General features: G+C 43.1%; 1 protein-coding gene across 3 annotated transcripts in view; it reads left to right on the plus strand.

Moving 5' to 3' along the window:
* The first annotated feature begins 392 nt into the window (after nucleotides 1-392).
* UST (uronyl 2-sulfotransferase) overlaps nucleotides 393-16396 on the plus strand; it is a 158606-nt gene continuing 142602 nt past the window's right edge. Inside the window, exons 1-2 of one of the 3 annotated variants that reach the window (XM_086877630.1) lie at nucleotides 393-472; nucleotides 604-1036. In XM_086877630.1, the coding sequence (XP_086733756.1) occupies nucleotides 790-1036 (247 nt within the window). In that variant the 5' untranslated portion in view covers nucleotides 393-472; nucleotides 604-789. Of the gene's footprint in view, nucleotides 473-603; nucleotides 1037-16396 lie in introns of those variants that run through there. The other 2 variants (XM_086877631.1, XM_086877632.1) reach the window with 2 other exon arrangements.

Genomic DNA, 16396 nt, shown 5'->3' on the forward strand with positions numbered 1-16396 from the left:
TCATATGAGCCACATGTACAAAAGGTCAAATTAAGGTTGCGTGTGCAATTTTAACTTTGTAATTTCTGTACTTGTCTAAAGCCTCGTCCCCCGTAGGCAGCAGTCCTGCTTTAACCACCCCAGCAAAGCTGCAAGGAGAAGAGCGGTGCCTTTCGCTCCCCACGAACGATGTTACACGACTATAAGAGCAGCGGACCTTAACCCCGCCTCAGACTCTGCTCCGCAGCCGCGATGCGGGAGCCCGCCGGGCCGGGGCAGGTGCGCTGTGCCGGCGGGCCCGGGCGGCGGCGGCGCCCGCAGGGGTCGCTGGCGCGGAGGCGGCGGGCGCATGGCGGGCCCGGAGGCCGGGGTGGGCGGGCCCGGGGCCGGGCCGGGCGAGGGGCGGCGGGGCCGGGCGGCGCGAATAAGTCGGCCGCGAGTTGCAGGCGGCCGGCGGCAGAGCGCTGGCTGTAACTTGACACCGGGGCGAGAGGCCGAGCGGAGAGAGGGATCGAGAGCGGCGGCGGCGGAGGAGGAGGAGGAAAAAAAGAAGAAGAGGAGCCCCAGGGAGCGGGATGGTGACCACCTCCTTCCCCTCCCCTTAGCGGCGCTCCGTAGCAGCAGCCGCCGCCGCCGCCGCCTCAGGAGCGCTGGGGACTCTCGCCTGCCGCGGAGCCGGGGGCAGCCGGCGATGGGGACGGGACGGATCCCCTGAGCTCCCGGGAACTTTCCCGGCCGCGGACAGGGCAGGCGGATGGAGGATGCGCTTCCCCCGGCGGGCTGCGTGAGCCGGCGGCGGCGAAGGGGAGGATGAAGAAGAAGCAGCAGCACAGCGGCGGGGAATGCCCGGCGCCCCGGCCCCCGGCAGCCGCGGGAGAGGGCCCGGGCCAGGGCGGGGGCTTGATGAGGCGGCGGCCCCTCTCGCTGCTGCCCTTCCTCTCGCTGCGCGACTACGTCTTCTGCATGGCCACCCTGCTGCTCTTCTGTTTGGGCTCTCTCTTCTACCAGCTCAACGGGGGCCCCCCGCACTTTCTGCTGGCCCTGCGGCACTGTCTGGGTAAGGGCGGCCGGCGGCGGCGGGGACTTGTTGCGGCTCTCCCTCACCCCCCGTGGCGGCTGGGCTGGGGCCTCCCCCCGCACCGGGGACACGGCCGCGGGGCTGGGGCGGCCGGAGGCCGGGGTGCCGGGCGGGGTGGGCGGGCGGGACGCGGCGCCCTGAGCGCTGACACCGGAGTGGGACCGGCCGGCGGCGCCCCGAGAGCCGAGTGTGGGGGCGCGCCCCGCCACAAGTTCATGCTGCCGAAAGCGGAGTTCCTTCGAGACTTTCTCAGCCCCGAGACCCCTCTGCGCCCGAGGGTGGCTGTTCGTGTGCCCGGTGACGGTAGCAGAGCGCGGTGTGCCGGCTCCTCTGGCCGCCGGTCCGTCCGAGGAGGAGCGGAGCGGGCGGCAGCGCTCGCTGCCCCGGGGGTCGCGCTCCGGGGGAGCTCGGGCGCAGCCGCCCTGAGCTGTCAGCGCCTCCCCGCACAGTGCTGTGCGGGTACGGATGGCCCACAGCAGAAGATGCCGTTGTTCAAAAAAACCCAAAAAACCGCAAATGACCAAGCCAGAACGCCCAGATGCACTTCGTGAACCAAGCATCCATCCTCGTGCAGGAGGCTGGAGTCTGGAGAGAAGGGTGTGCTTCGTAGGGTCAGTGCAGTAGTGCTCAAACACTCGAGCTCACTGGTGCTTTGCCAGCCTGATTGCTTGCGTTACCCTGAAGGAGGTGCCCCGGTGGAGTGGATGTAAGCCCCAAGCTGTGGCCTGTAGTTCTCATCCTCATGCTGACCACAAGTTTTCACGTGTTTTTATTCTGTAGCCAGTGTCCACATCGCCAAGCGTTGGTTCTCTGCTCAGCAGAGAAGTTGTGTGAAAAAGAGTTTATCGTGGGGTCGAGTAAGTGTCTGAAACTGGCAGGACTAATTCAGGTTGTGGTAGGACAAGGGGGAATGACTTTAAACTGAAAGAGGGCAGATGTCTTTTAGCTGTTAAGAAGAAATTCTTCACCATGAGAGTGGTGAGGTACCAGAACAGGCTGCCCAGAGAAGCTGTGGATGCCTTGGTATTGTTTTTTGTTCAAGGCCAGGCAAGATGGGGTTCTGATCAACCTAGTCTAATGGAAGGTGTTCCCTGCCCATTGCGGGGAGATTGGCTTAGATTGGAAGAGACCTTAAAGACCTAAAGTTCCATTCTGTGATTCTATGATACGAAATATGGAACAAAAACCAAGTGTTTCTCAGTATAGGAGGATCACCACAGAATAATTCATGGTGTGGGTTTTTACTGCGTTAGCTGCTTTGCTTCACTTGCCTGCAAAGGTAACTCTTTGGTGGTACAAGTACAAGCTGTAAGAGACAATTTAGGTTACAAACAAAAATACAGTTCATGTATTTCAGGAAAATAAGCTGCAGATCCTTTTCTATGTGTCTGTATTTTATGAACATTTTGAGAATACAGCCGTGTGTGTGTGTGTTGCTTTTCCTTATGGGAAAACTATTGCACATCTTCAGTTAACTAGTGAGAGAGAATGGAGAGGCAGTAAGACAAGAGACAGCAAACACAAGTTGCAACAAGGGAAATTCCAATGAGATACCAGGAAAAAAATTTCATTGGGGGAGTCAGATGTTGGGAGAGTCAACCCAGGAAGGTTGGGATGTCCTTGCAGATATTCAGACTCAGCTGGACAAGCCTCTGAGCAGCCCAAGTCACTTTGTCCCTGTTTTGTTGGGGAAATAAATGGGACCAAGAGAACAAAATCACTTCCAGATAATGTTATTCTGTGTTTGTGATGTAAAAAGTCAGTGAAAATTCAAGTGAAAGCAGGAGAAGAAGAAATGCTTTGGATATTACTTCATGAACAACAGCAATTTTGGCTCGAGTTTTAATGACTTTTTTTTTTCCTTTGATATTACAATTAGAAAGAAATTCCTCTGCTGAAGAGGAAACTGACAAATTCTCTGCCATAGAATCACAGAATTGCTAGGGTTGGAAGGCATCTCTGGAGATCTTCTAGTCTACCCCCCCATCCCAAGGCAGGTCACCTAGAGCAGATCAACACAGGAACGTATCCGAGTGGGTTTTGAATGTCTCCAGACAAGGAGACTCCACAGTGTTTCTGGGCAGCCTGTTCCTGTGCTCTGCCACTTCTTGTGCTTTAGTTTATTGCCATTGTTCCTCGTCCTGTCAGTGGTGTCCTTCCAGGGCACCATGGAAAAGAGTCTGGCACCATCCTCTTGGCACCTTTGAGGTATTTATATGCATTAATGAGATCCCCTCTCAGTCATCTTCTCTTTTCTGGACTAAAGAGGCACACCTCATGCTGGTAGAAGATTTTGTTTGCATTTGATTGGTATTTTAGTGAGATTAAACACAATCTCTGGTTTTCAGAGGAAAATTTGTGTCATTTATAAAATTTTCGTCTTCTTCAGGGATGTTGCTTAGCTTGGGTGAAAATAGACTGCAAGAAATGCAGGGTTAATCAGCTTCTTACTTTGTGGCCTTTTGATTGCTTTGAGGGATGGGGGAAATAAAGCTAGGATCTACTACCCTAACCACTCTAGCCAGTAGTTGCATGTCTGCTGGAAAATCTTCTGAGGCCTGCAGATGAAAGTCTTGGAAACCACTGCATCTTGGAGAATGGGTCATGCTAATTTTTGTGAGGTGCTCAGCAAGTGCAGAAAAGCCTTTGTTGTGTGTGCCTGAACGTGATGAGCCTCTGGGGATGGAGTGCAGTCTTATTGAAAATGTTTTGGGGTTCTTTTGAAGTGTAGGATTCTCACAGGAGAAAGCAGACAGATCTATTAATCTCTGCTCCTGAACTTCTGCACTTGTTATGTTAATTAGTGTAGGAATTTCCTTTCTGTGCCTGAGTGACCTGGGATGTTAAGAAGATACAGACTTGGCTAGCATCCTGTACCAGGCTAGTGGCTGAGAGGGAAGCAAAGTCCTCATGGCAGGCTGGAGTCCTGGTACCCACTAAGCAAGTGGTGCTGCTGCCTCCACAGACGAGTGGGATATGCTTTAGGTGCTAAGGTGTCTGCTTGTGTGCAGCTTTGTGAAGTTACTTTATACTTCCTTGGTCTGCAGTTTCATTTGGGTTGTCAAAGTTGATCCATGTAGGTGACTTAGCTGAATATTTTATTTTTTAATTTTTCAGAGTCATGCATACTCTTTGAGGAATCCAGCTGGGAAAGCATTCCAATTAGGAACAATTTTTTTTTGTAACTAAAAGGCTTGTTGTCTTCCAGGGAGCTAACAGAGCTGCTTGGAGTAATAGGTATCAGGCATCCTGTCCTGCTAACTACCAAAGCCATACATGTAAATGTGTGGTTTATACAACAGCTGGAAGTTTCATGACATTAAAAAAAAACAAAACAACAAACTTCCCCCCCTGAAGCCACAGATTCAGTGTACAAGCAATTCTTTCCTTGTAGTCCTTCCAACCCATAATTTATGGTGTTAAAATTTACATCTCCAAACAAAAATGAGCAGTTAGTTTGTAAAGCGTGTTTGCAATGTGAGAATTTTGCAGTTGCCCTCATTGTATTTCAATCTACAGAAACCAAGGAGCAGCCTAAAGGGAATATTGATTTCTCTATTTTGTACCCTCCATAGTGTGGGAAGGGTCATCTTGTCTGACTTGAGAGTTTTTGTTTGCATTTGCAAGTTTCAGTGCATTGTTCATGTTTAGTTATGTTATTGTGGGGGGACTGCTAGGATTTTTTTTACCTCAGAATCTGAAAGGAAGTTCTTGAGCAACAACCCAAAACTTCAGTAGTGTTCTGGACAGAAAGCACACGTGCATCAGGCAGGTGGGTGCATAAAAGAAAATCAAGACAGTGTGAAAACACTTGTTTTGAAAAATTTTCGTTTTTTTATTAGGCCTGCATGATATGTTGTGGAGGAGGTATACATTTATTTTCAAAGGAATGAAGTGTGAACATTTGCTCGTTCTATTAACTTTCCTTTGGAGGTGAGGAATATGAATGTGTTTTCAGAATATTCAGACTATTAGGAATTTTTTTTTTTTTTCTCTCCCAGACCAGCTTCTCTGGTGTCTTGTCCATTTATGCCTCTTTTTGTTATGTTGCCATACTGATTGGAGAGAATCTTGGAAAACATTATGGCAGTTTGTAGGGTAGACAATAGCTGTATTCAGTATTTCCACTTCACATTGCCGTCTCTTCTCTTTTGTACCGGAGTCGTCCCAGTCAAATGAGAGCAGATAGAGTAGTAGCTATGAGGCTGTGTTTCGTTATTTATCCTGTCCTGACTTCAAGCTCACACTAAATCAGGGTACAGAAGGTCTGTGGAAAGCTGATGGTTTCTGCTGTCTCTTCTGGATGTGGCTCGCAGTGAGTGACTTGGCTCAAGTTTCACACTGTAGTCATCCCATTGGGAGGGATATAGAGCCCTGTTTTTCAGCATGAAAGGGAGGTCATGGATATATGTGGGTTATTTCTGAAGGACCTGTGGAAGATACTTACAAGTGCCTCTGTTGCCAGTAGGCTTAAATTTGCTATATTGGGGCTCATACCAGTCCTGGACCATCTATGAGCTCCAAAAAAACAGGAAGCTTTAAAAACTGCCAGGCTTTCCAGTAATGAACTGCAGTATTGGGATTTGGACAAATGAGGTCTTGCTTGTTGATTCTGCCAAGGTAATCCTGGCTCACTAATTGAAAACCAACTCCAGCAGTGAAAGGAAGTGAGAAGAGTCTTCCCTTAGATGAGTAAGACACAAATTGTAAATCTTAGCCCAGTGGCTTTTGGGGAATGCACTAGGGACTCCATTCCCCTATAACTGCAGTGGTTTTTCATTGCTTTATTTTTCCCTGCTTTGACTTGTGATATATACATGCTTCAAATTACAGAAGTGATAATTTCCAAGGGCTGACAGCAACCCTCTAATGGCTCATAAAAACATAAAACCTTTGTATCATCAGCATTTGCTGTGCAAACTTGTTCATGTCAATTAAAACATTGCCCCTGTTGTACTTGCCAGGAACCTGTACAAGTACACTGGTTTGATTGTGTGTGAAAGTTGCCTGTCCTGTGGTTTCCTAGACTCAAGACAAGAGCTTTAAGTGCCCACTTGTGTTCCTCAAACAATTGCTATGTTGCTCTCCCTCTTCATGACACTGGAAGTTCTCAGGTATTTTGGCCAAGATGTGCTTGGTAGCTTTAAAGTTGTCAGAGCAACGGTTGTGTTTATTTTGGGCACATCAAGGAATATAACCAAAAGAGAAGCAGAAAGAAATCTGAGTATTTGGGGAGGTTGTTACAAAGACCTTCAAAATATTTAAAACTAAACAGCAAGTGGAATTTTTATTTAAATCTAGGTAGTATGAATTGGCTTTATTTTGGTAGGGTGTTGCTGTTGGATTTTTTTGTTGGTTTGGTTTGGTTTCCTTTTTCCCCTGACCCATCTGACTTTTTCCTGTTAACCTATTAAGAGAGTGACAAAAAAAACCCCAACTATCCAAATAAAACAGTTGAAGTAAATGTCAGTGTTTTGTATGCAAATTTTTTATCAGCTGTAGAAGGGAGGAACAACAGTAGGGTTTTTAGGGTTTTTTGGGGGGATTGGTTGGGGTTTTTATTCTGGTAATACCGCATTTACATATAGACTTTATATAAAGTGCAGAATTCTTCAGGGCAAGCTTTTCTAAAAACTAGAAGCACCAACCATACTTGATTTTTTCATGTAGACAGCATGCTGCCTTTACATGGCCAAAAAGGGTTGTCTGATCCAGTTTTGTTGTGCACATGCATGGATCAGGAATCCCTTAGAGTTTTGAAGGCCCTTTAGGTGTGTGAGTAGGAGAAACATACTCAAGAAACACACAGTCAGGTCTGTAGGTGAGACTGACTGGTGATGAAATAACCATTTCTGAGATGCCTAAGCTTTTAAAAAGGCCTGGGTTATGGTCTTATTGACAAATATTTTTTCTTATTGTTCTCAAAAGACAGAGCTCTTCTGTACTCTAAAGCATTTTGATTTTGGTCTGACTTCTCAGAGGATTATTTCGTTACAATACAAGTGGAATTAATTACACTTCAAAATCCATTAACATTGTAGGGAACTGAAAGGTCAGTTTAGAAGATGCTTCCTAAAAGCCTTGAAAAGAGATGGTCTGAGCCTAAATCACGAGTCTGTAGCTATATCTTTCTTAATTAGCTTTTCTGTCCTCTTTGAACTTCCTCATTTTGCTGTTGTGAAAGCCATACATATTATCTTTTAGATAAAGTGTGTTTGGACTTCCATTTAGGTTACTAAGCTCTTAAGTTTTAAATGAGCTTCTTTGGAAAACAAAAGAGGAGCCTCATCTCCAAGTAGCTTTTGTTAAAAGACTGCTCATCACTCCACAGCTTGTCTGATGGGAAGATTAACAAAGCTTTACCTAACACAAGGTGATGTCAGGAAATACTCTGTGGATAACCAGAATGCACCTAATTCAAGCCTTTTCCTTTCAAAAAGATTAAGTGGTCTCTGGACTACATTGTGCTGGCTGGCTAAAACACTCTGTACAGTGAAGTCATAGCAAAAAATGCTTGTGTGAATGTGTTGTGATGATATTCTAAATATATGTGGAAAATCGGATGGCATTTATTCAGAAATGTATATTCTGCTTTCAAAATCAGACTCCAGTCTGGGGATCAGGAATTGCTTTAAGGTGTCTGTGTACATGTTTCTTTTTCATATTGTCCACTGTCATTTGACAAGGGATTTAAAGGATTAATTAAGTCCCTAATGAGAAGGAATATTACTACAGCTTTTTCAAAAATTAATTTATTTGGTCTACTTTCATGTTATATGGCAGTGTGGTGTGTACACCTGTGAGAGAACAAGACTGTTGGTTAAATGGGATGTTTCACCTAGGATGAATAAATAAATAAATGGGATGCCTGAGGAGATGAGAGAAGCTTCAGTTCCCTGCCCTGAGAGACTTCATGTGACATTGAACAAAAAATGTATTAATTCTCTCTAACCCCATTTTGTTCAAATGACATTTTGAAGATTAACGTGTGATAGAATACTCTGAGATATTGTGGTGGTCATAGCCACAGAAATACGGAGAGGAAAAAGATGCTTTTGATAAACCCTTTTGTTGTGGACAGGTTTTGGCTGTGTCAAAGAGATAAGGCAAAGAGTGTTAGAAAGGAGCTTCTGCGTAGACTGAGACAAAGTCAGTGGTCCAGCTGCTTTACTTTCAAGGGTGTCACCACTGTTGGCTATCACAGCCTCTACTCAGTTTTAATTCAGGAGTTATTGTACTTAGTTTCCAGACTGTCATCAAAGGGCTTCAATTTTCAGATGTGTGCTCATCTGGAAGACTTTATGTCCACAGAAGTTACCAAATCATTTATTTCTTGTTTCCCATGGTGCTGCTTAGACTTGATTTGTGAAATTGCAGTTTCTTGAAGCCTTGTTCATCCTGAGTGGCAAGCACTTTGTTCTCTACTGGAGAGCAGTCAGCCAAAAGGAATTGATTGTTATGAGAAAAAAAGTGTTTGTTGCAGTGATTCTCATATTTTCATACAAAATTAGGGAGAAGGAAGGTTGCTTTTGTTGGGATTTTACAAAGACGGATAAACATTCAAGGGAGAGAGACTCTGTAGCAAAAGTAACTCCTACAGAAGCTACAACACTTCATGCTCTGTGGGGAAAATAAAGGCTGTCTAATTTTTCCTCCCCTTCTCCTTAATGAAAAGTCTGTGATTGATGAACATCTGTGCTAGCTCTACTGCACTGATTCCTGATAAAAACTGTTTTGGAATCAGTAGCGCGTGTCAAAATCACCAGTGACAGTAAGTTCTTGATTTGTTATTTAAGCATGGGGCTCTCTTAGCAAAATTTGTAGAACATATGATGAAGGTATAACAGAGGGAATTTGATTTTGCATGATTTTTTGGTGGGAACATTCTGTAAAATGGTTGAGCAGGTATCCCTTTTTTACCACTTTTTTACCTCATTTCCAGATGGTAATTGGTCCTTTCTCTCCCATCATTTAAATTAGTATGTTAATAAAAAGTGCTGTCTTTCGTGTCTAGCAAAAATCTGGGATTACTGAAATTGCTTGAGTGTATTTTGTATGATAATTGCCACATGTTTTTGGACATGCATTTTGAGACTTTCTGGGTTGTTTTCTTAGTTTCATGTGCAAGTACTTGCACATCATTAGTTTCTGGCTTCTGTAACCTGTTCAAGAAGAGCTGGATGTTTTGTTTTCATAGTGGTCCCTCTCTGCAAAGACAGGTTTTCAGGTAAGATGTAAGAGCTTGTTTTCATCTTGGACTGGACAAATGAGTCTGTTGTAGGGCTTTTTTTGAAGTTGTGACTTTGCACCTGCTGCTTGACCCCCTGTGAGTTCTGTTTTAAATAGCAGTGGTGTGAAAGAAAGCCCTGTGTTTCCTCTGTTACAGGTACAGCCAAGGGGGTCAGTAGCCACTCTGAGGGCTCATGTGAGTGTGTATGAAACACACAAAAATCAGCTACTGCATTGTTGTATGAGGCAAATAACTTTTGAGAATGTTTCTATTTGGATTCTCTCTCATGAAGAACTGGGGGGTAGGGGGAGGTAATCCTGTCCCCTTCTATGCTGTGTTTTTGGGTGTTTTTTTGACCTGTAAGTTTTGGAGCTAGGGCTTTCAAGGGTCTAGGTGCTGATCATTCATACCATGGAGGCAGGGAAGACAAGAATCCTTTTGAAATTGGCAAGAATTAAGTTATTTGAATCTTGCTATAAGATTTATGGCCCTCTCAGCTATTTGTCTGCTTTTCCTGTCTCATCAGTGAGGGGAGAGAGCCATTTCCAGGCCATTACAGTTGATTATAGACACGATACAAGTAGGATCATCCCTTTTTGGAGATGTCAGTTGTCTGTAGCCTGTTGATATTAACTTAGAAGGGAACACCGAGCTGGGATCGGCTGCCACTGCCTTTCCCTGGGCAGCAGAGGTGCTTGCCTGCAAGACCTAGTCTAACTGGTACAGCAGTAGCTCCTCAAGGTTTAGCTTATGTCTTGGGGTTTTTTGTGTGGTTTTTTTTTCTATTTTCAAGTGAAAGCTGTGGAAAGTGATGACATGATTTTTTACTTTTTTTTTCCACCAAGAAATGTTTCCTCATCCTTACTGGTGAGCAGGCAAGTAGATTTTCAAACATAACTTGTGTTTATATAATGAGGCATTTGTTTTTCTTTGTTTTAGAATCTGGGTTAGAGGATGTTTGGAGACTGGAGGGATGGATAGGAAGTGGAGAGCAATTATTTGACTGAGATTTATTTTACTCTCTTGCTCTTTAGAGCTGCACTGAGGGAAGCAGACCCTGTTGTGTTGAAAATGGATGTTTGGCTTTGTTTGTAAGCATGGAAGCACAGTGATAAGGTTTGTGTTACGGTTTTTGAGTACTAATGCTTTAGAAATAGACATTTGGAAGCTTGCCAAGGCTTGCTACTTATCATACTTAATGATTTGGAGTAGAATTCATCAGGAGACTGGGATGGAGTTCATAGTGCCTGTGCCTATTTGAGTGAAGAAGCAGTACATCTCTGCCATAAGTAAATAGTATGTTTCAGCACCCCTGAGAGTGTTTATTTTAAAAACCTCTGCTGATCAAGTGAATGGTTCAGTTTAATGTAGCAGCCACAAAGAGAGGATGCCAGCATAACATTGTACTCTTACAGAGTTACTAACTGCTAGCAAGTGACAATTCTGGGAGATGTGATGCTGGTGCGTGGATTAACAGTTGCTAGTTAAGGAGATTTGATTTATTATTTCCACTTTTTTTTTTTTTCCTTTTTCTTTTTTTTCCCCTTGATGTGGAATGTCCTGTATTTCTGGGAGGTGACTTGCTCCTTACAACTCTTCTCATAGTTTAGTAATAGATGCTTCTGAAATACATACAACAAAGTTAGAATAAGTGAATGTTTCTTAGCTTTTGCTTAATTACTGCTGGAGACTATTGTGAGGCTTGTGTCATTTCATGGCCTTTGAATGTAATGGCAGATTTCTTTGAGAAAATCGAAGTTTCCTCCAAAGATCTTTACATGGTGTTTTAGCCCAGATTTTAAAGCTTGCTTTTGAAATCCAAATTCCAGTTATGTGTCTTTTTACCTTGTAAAATACCCTAAGTTTTGGGAATTCTTGTGCAGATTAGATCTTTCATTGTTTGTCTGAATGTTCTGGGGTTTTTTTTATTCTATCCAGATTATGAAGCTTTACGCTTTTCCTTCATGGCAGTGTCTTGTCTTGTGTCAGGGCATGAGTCCTGAACGGATTGGGGCATGGGAAGCCTTATGACATTGTTTCAGAAAGACCTTGAGAATTATCTCACAATATACAAGTTTTGTGTTGGATTTCAGAAGGTGCAGTAATTTTGTGAATATTTAGAGTAATTAATTGATGTTTATACTTCTGTTTATCTCATGGCAATTAGGAGCAAATTGTATCAATATTGGCCATACTTAATGCTGTCTTTTTGTTCAGTCTTATTTTTTTGTTCTCTTACTACCTTCTAAGAACCTCTTTTTTTTTTCTGCTCTCTTTATATTTGCAGATAGTTTCCCAGTCCTTTTGTTATTCTGTTTCTCTATAACACCAAACCATGTTTAGCAGATGGTGATTTCCCAATCATGAATTGTTGGTGGTTCTATTTCCTTCAACCACGTTTTCTTTCTTCAGTGGCTTGCATCATAAAGCAAATACTCTTGCCTCTTTTGCTGGCCTACATCTAAAGAGCTCCCTGAATCTCTGCATTGAAAATCAGAAAAAAATGGGATCTGAGAAGAAGTGTCCCATAAGCAGCCCATGCTTTTGCATTCTTAAAAGGTAAAGAAAAAGGCTGCTGAGGTACTGTGAAATGCACAGAAAGATCTTGGAGGGGCAATGTTGTTAGACCTCCTCTGTACAAGTTTGATGAGATTACAGGTAGAAATTGCATTCAGATTGGGTAATACAGTGCCTAGAAGAGTAGTGAAATAGGAGAGAACTATAGAGGGAGCAGGGGACAGACAGGTGTCTTGAATAGAAAAAGTTACACAAGATTTAAACTGTGCATGGCTTGTCTTGTAAGACCTTTGCTCCTTGTTTCAGAGGTTCCATCTGAAATCAGCGGGGAGACAGTGGTATCTCCAAAGACTAACTCAGGCTTCTTATGTGTCTGTGATGGCAGAACCCCTGACTTAAGCACATTGCTTGAAGTTTGGTGGGAAGGATCTGAGTTGTTGTGGTACTTATTCTCAGAAACACTCGTTGATGACCAGTGGTAGGCTTCCAGAGAGAAAGGGGAGAAGGATGGGGAGGGGAGAGAGGAGCTGGGAAGTTACACGAGCAAGATTCTTAAATAGAAAGGTCATCACTTCATGTTGGTGGGTCATTGGAAGCTGAGTGCTTAGGATGCATAAAATAATGACTACGTAGGACACTGGAAAAATATCACCATGGGGATATCTATCCCTGCTTGATGGGTGGATTTGGTGCCATGTTTGTTTCTCCCTAACTCTTGCAGTTCCATGGAAATGGTGCACGACACCAGCTTAGATATGATCTGAAATGTTGAAGCAGATATTGTAAGGCAAAGGCTGTGAAATTGCTGACTTCTCAGTTCCTTTCATGTCTGCAGCTGATTGTTCTTTTCCTAGCAGAACTCCCCATACAAATGTGCAGATTTCTTTTGTGTTGCCTGTTGGGAGATAGCACAATAAGTAAATTAGGGTGAATAACAAAATAGCAGAGTCTAAACCCTACCAACTGTTTATCTGAGGTTTTGTGGGGGTTTTCTGTGAGGGAGCATTGATTTGTTTTGGGGCATTTTGTGGGGGGAGGATTGTTTTTGTGAAGTAGAGATTTTCAGAAGTGTGATTAAATGAAAACTGAAATAGAAAATGTTTCATTCTCTAACTGAGCTCTCTACCTTGCCTCACTATTAATGAGCAAAATTATCACTCAATATCATCCATTCAATAATATTTTTCTGTGGAGTCAGTGAAATTCAGCATGAGTTACTTAATCTTCTGATGAACAGCCTTACTTCATTAGGCCTGTTGCATTTTCCCCTGTCTAGTTTTGAATCTGATACTTGTCTCATCTAATCAATGAAGCAAATTTTGGCAAAGCTCTTTGATTTTTTTATAGCTCAGCAGTTGTCTGTTTTTGCACTATGTTACATGGAAACAGCTGACAGCTTCAGTTCTTTTTCCTCTGCAACTCTTTGATTATGAATTTTAGAAGCTGAAAGACTTTTAAATAGCATATAGTACCTTTCACCTTCTGACCCCAGCTCAAAAACAGCTGAGGCTGGCAGTAACTGGATTTTATTATTACTGTGCTGAGGTGTTCAGTTAGCTGTGTGCAATAAGTTCATTTAGGTGGTTGTGATACTGCCACTCCCCTCTTCGCTCCGCTGGCTCAAGGATGCTGCATGTCAGGCCAGTGTGAGAGTGTGTAGCACCAGTGGAGGATCCAATGGTAAGGTACCTGGTGAGGGTCCCAGTGGGCTGATGCACATTTTCCCTTTCTAAATGTGCTGTGGCTGTAGTGGTGGTGTATGTGCTACTCACACTTAGTGCAAGAAGGACTTGAGTTTCAGAAAGATGTTAGTGAGGGTTGCAAAGCTTGGAAGTGGGAAGGATGGATCCAATTGTCCCCAAGATAAGAGCTGTGCCTGTATGCTGAATTTCTTTGTACTACCCTGCTGCATGGTTAAGCTTGTTTGTTTGGAGCTATTATATCAATGATAAACTTATTATTTACAGAAAAGAAATAAAGGGTAAGCCTGAAATTTCTGCTCAAGTGTCCTAAACAAAGAAATGTTTCCATCATCTGTAAAAAAAGCTGCTCAGTGTCCCTGCTTCCTCTTCACTCAGTCACTACTGACTGGAGAGTACAACTCTCTCCAGTTTTTTTATCTTCAGGCCTCAGTTTTCATCTAGCATGTCAAAGAGGAAGATAATTATTAACACTTTTAATTCATTTAAAGGGCACAGAGAAGTGATGTGCATTTGGTGTCTTTTGCCTGATTAATAGCAGTATGAGGAACAGGGTTTTGATTCTCTGCACTCTTGGAAGGACAGGGATTTTCCCAGAAACCTGTGCACCATATCCAACACAACTGATGCTCAGCAACATGGAAACTCTTCTAATTGCCCTTACTTCAGCACTTGCCACCTGGCTGGGGTGGTTTGAGTTTGTTCAGTATGTGAGCTTTTTATCTGCACAGTGTTCCTGAAAATAATGAAGTTGTTTTTCTGAGGGGACTTCTGAGGCACAAGGTGTAGTTCAGGGAAGTGTCTACCAAACTGTGTGCAGCTTTTCCCCAGCCGAGCCTCCATCCAGCCCAGGCATAGAAACTCGTGTTTCCCTGTCTTTGAGGAGCAGCTTTTTAGAGTCTTTTCTCACCCTGATTCCCTCGCTAGGGAAGCCTGCTACTGCAGAACTGTGTATTGGGCTTGAGACTCTCAAAATGACAGGGAAGCGTGTGGGAGGGAGTGATAGCTGGGAAAAGAAAAAGTGGGGTGAGAGAAGCAGAGGTTGCTGGGCAAAGCTTTCCTGATTTAAGCTAGAAAAGCATACCTTTTAATATATTCTGCTTAAAATGAGCTTGTGAGAGACAGGAATAGTACTGGGGGAGCAGACAAATGCTAAGCAGCATATTAAGGAACCTATTCCTATTGAAAAGTAATTCTTGCTCCTTTCTGCAGCTGTCTTCAACACGTTTGTGGAATTTGCTCACTAAAGTCTCTACTGTGAGTGGGAAAAGTTGTATTTGTGGCATGAGTAGATGTTAAAACAGCTGCTTTATATAGCCATCATAGCTTAAAAGCTGTATAGTCAGCTTCAGAAATGTTTCCTTAACTTACTTAGTCTCAAGACAAAAATATTTTTAATACAAAGGAGCTCATAATTCAAGGGAGTTGATTTGCTCAGGCAAATTTTATCCATCTGTTAAGCTCTCTGGTTATTTTTAACTGAAACTTTGCTTCCACATTTTTACTTTGTTTGGGGGTAATGCTTGCATTGTATGAGAAGAATGACAAGAGAACCTGTTCTTGCACTCTAACAGAATCATCACCATGCCACGAGCACAAAATGATTATGAAACTGAAGGCAGATCAGTTGGATGGCTGATGCTCTTGCAACATGATTGTTTTGGCTCGCAAAGCCTGAAAACAGAAAATTTTCATACAGACGACTCTGGATCCACATCCAAGCCTGAAATCCATTTGTTGTGAGAAATAAATGTGGTGGTCTCAGGCAATTCCTTTGTGAATATGGTCAACATGAAAGAAAATAAGAAACCCACACTCATTAAATATATAGCTAAGTCTGAGATAAAAATGCTAGGTTTAGCTATTCAGCTAAATATAATATGTAATATGGCCCTGGTTAAAAATATTTCCTTACTCATGCTCTATAAATAACATCATAAGTATGGTTTATACTTTCTCCAAATACCCATTCTTGACTTCTGTTCTAGCCTGTTTGCACTCCTCAGACTGCGCTGGGTCTGGTGAGGCATCTCTTCTATTTTCAATGACTCTTTTACTTGCTTTAGTGGCCAGTGAAGGGTTCATGGATTGCAGAATGGGGGACCTTTAGTTCCTGATGCCACACGAGCAGCGGGATTTCTTATTGCAAACCTGTATGTTGCATTTGGCCCTGTTGCATAGGACCAAGTTTACTGTGCCCTTCATAGCTATGGCCTGGCGAATGCTCAGCTGGGAAAGGAGGTGGGAGGCAAGAACAAGGAAGAGGAGAATAGTAAGCATTCTTTCACCTTCCTTCCTTCTCTGTGTTTATGGACACTTAGAACAAAGTGATGGTAGCCCTAATGTGTTCAAACTCCACTTATTAAAAAACCACAAAAAACAGTTTAAACAAAGTACTAATTCGTGGAATGTTCTTTTGTGTTCTCTTGTATGCACTGCAGTTTCTCCGAGAAAGAAAAAGAATTGCTTTACTGCCTTAAAAATCCTGGGAAGAAAAATAGTTTAGAATTGGGAAAGTTTGTAGTTGGCCATGAAAGTTAGAGTTTGCATTGATGGTTCTTACGTAACTCTTACCAACTTTGTCTGTGACACAAAAGTTAGGATCCTACTAAGAGTTATGGCTCAGTAGAGCCTGATATTTATTTTCTTTTACTAGAAATAATAGTGTGCAACCAAAGTAGGGTTATTATACTGGCATATTTTGAAATTTCTTAGAATTTGCATTTCATTATATAATATTATTTTATTTATGTAACTCTATCTTCTGTTTGCTTTATTTGGAGATCAGTCTGTAGTGCTGTATTGTTGTTCTTAGGAGGAAAGCAAGCTAGATTTGTTTCGTGAATAGTGAAATTTTTCCTGCATGTGTTTTAGTGTGGAGGTAGTGGAGAG

This window comes from Cyanistes caeruleus, chromosome 2, assembly GCF_971803275.1.
Source record: "Cyanistes caeruleus chromosome 2, bCyaCae1.hap1.1, whole genome shotgun sequence".
In the NCBI taxonomy this organism is placed as follows: domain Eukaryota; kingdom Metazoa; phylum Chordata; class Aves; order Passeriformes; family Paridae; genus Cyanistes; species Cyanistes caeruleus.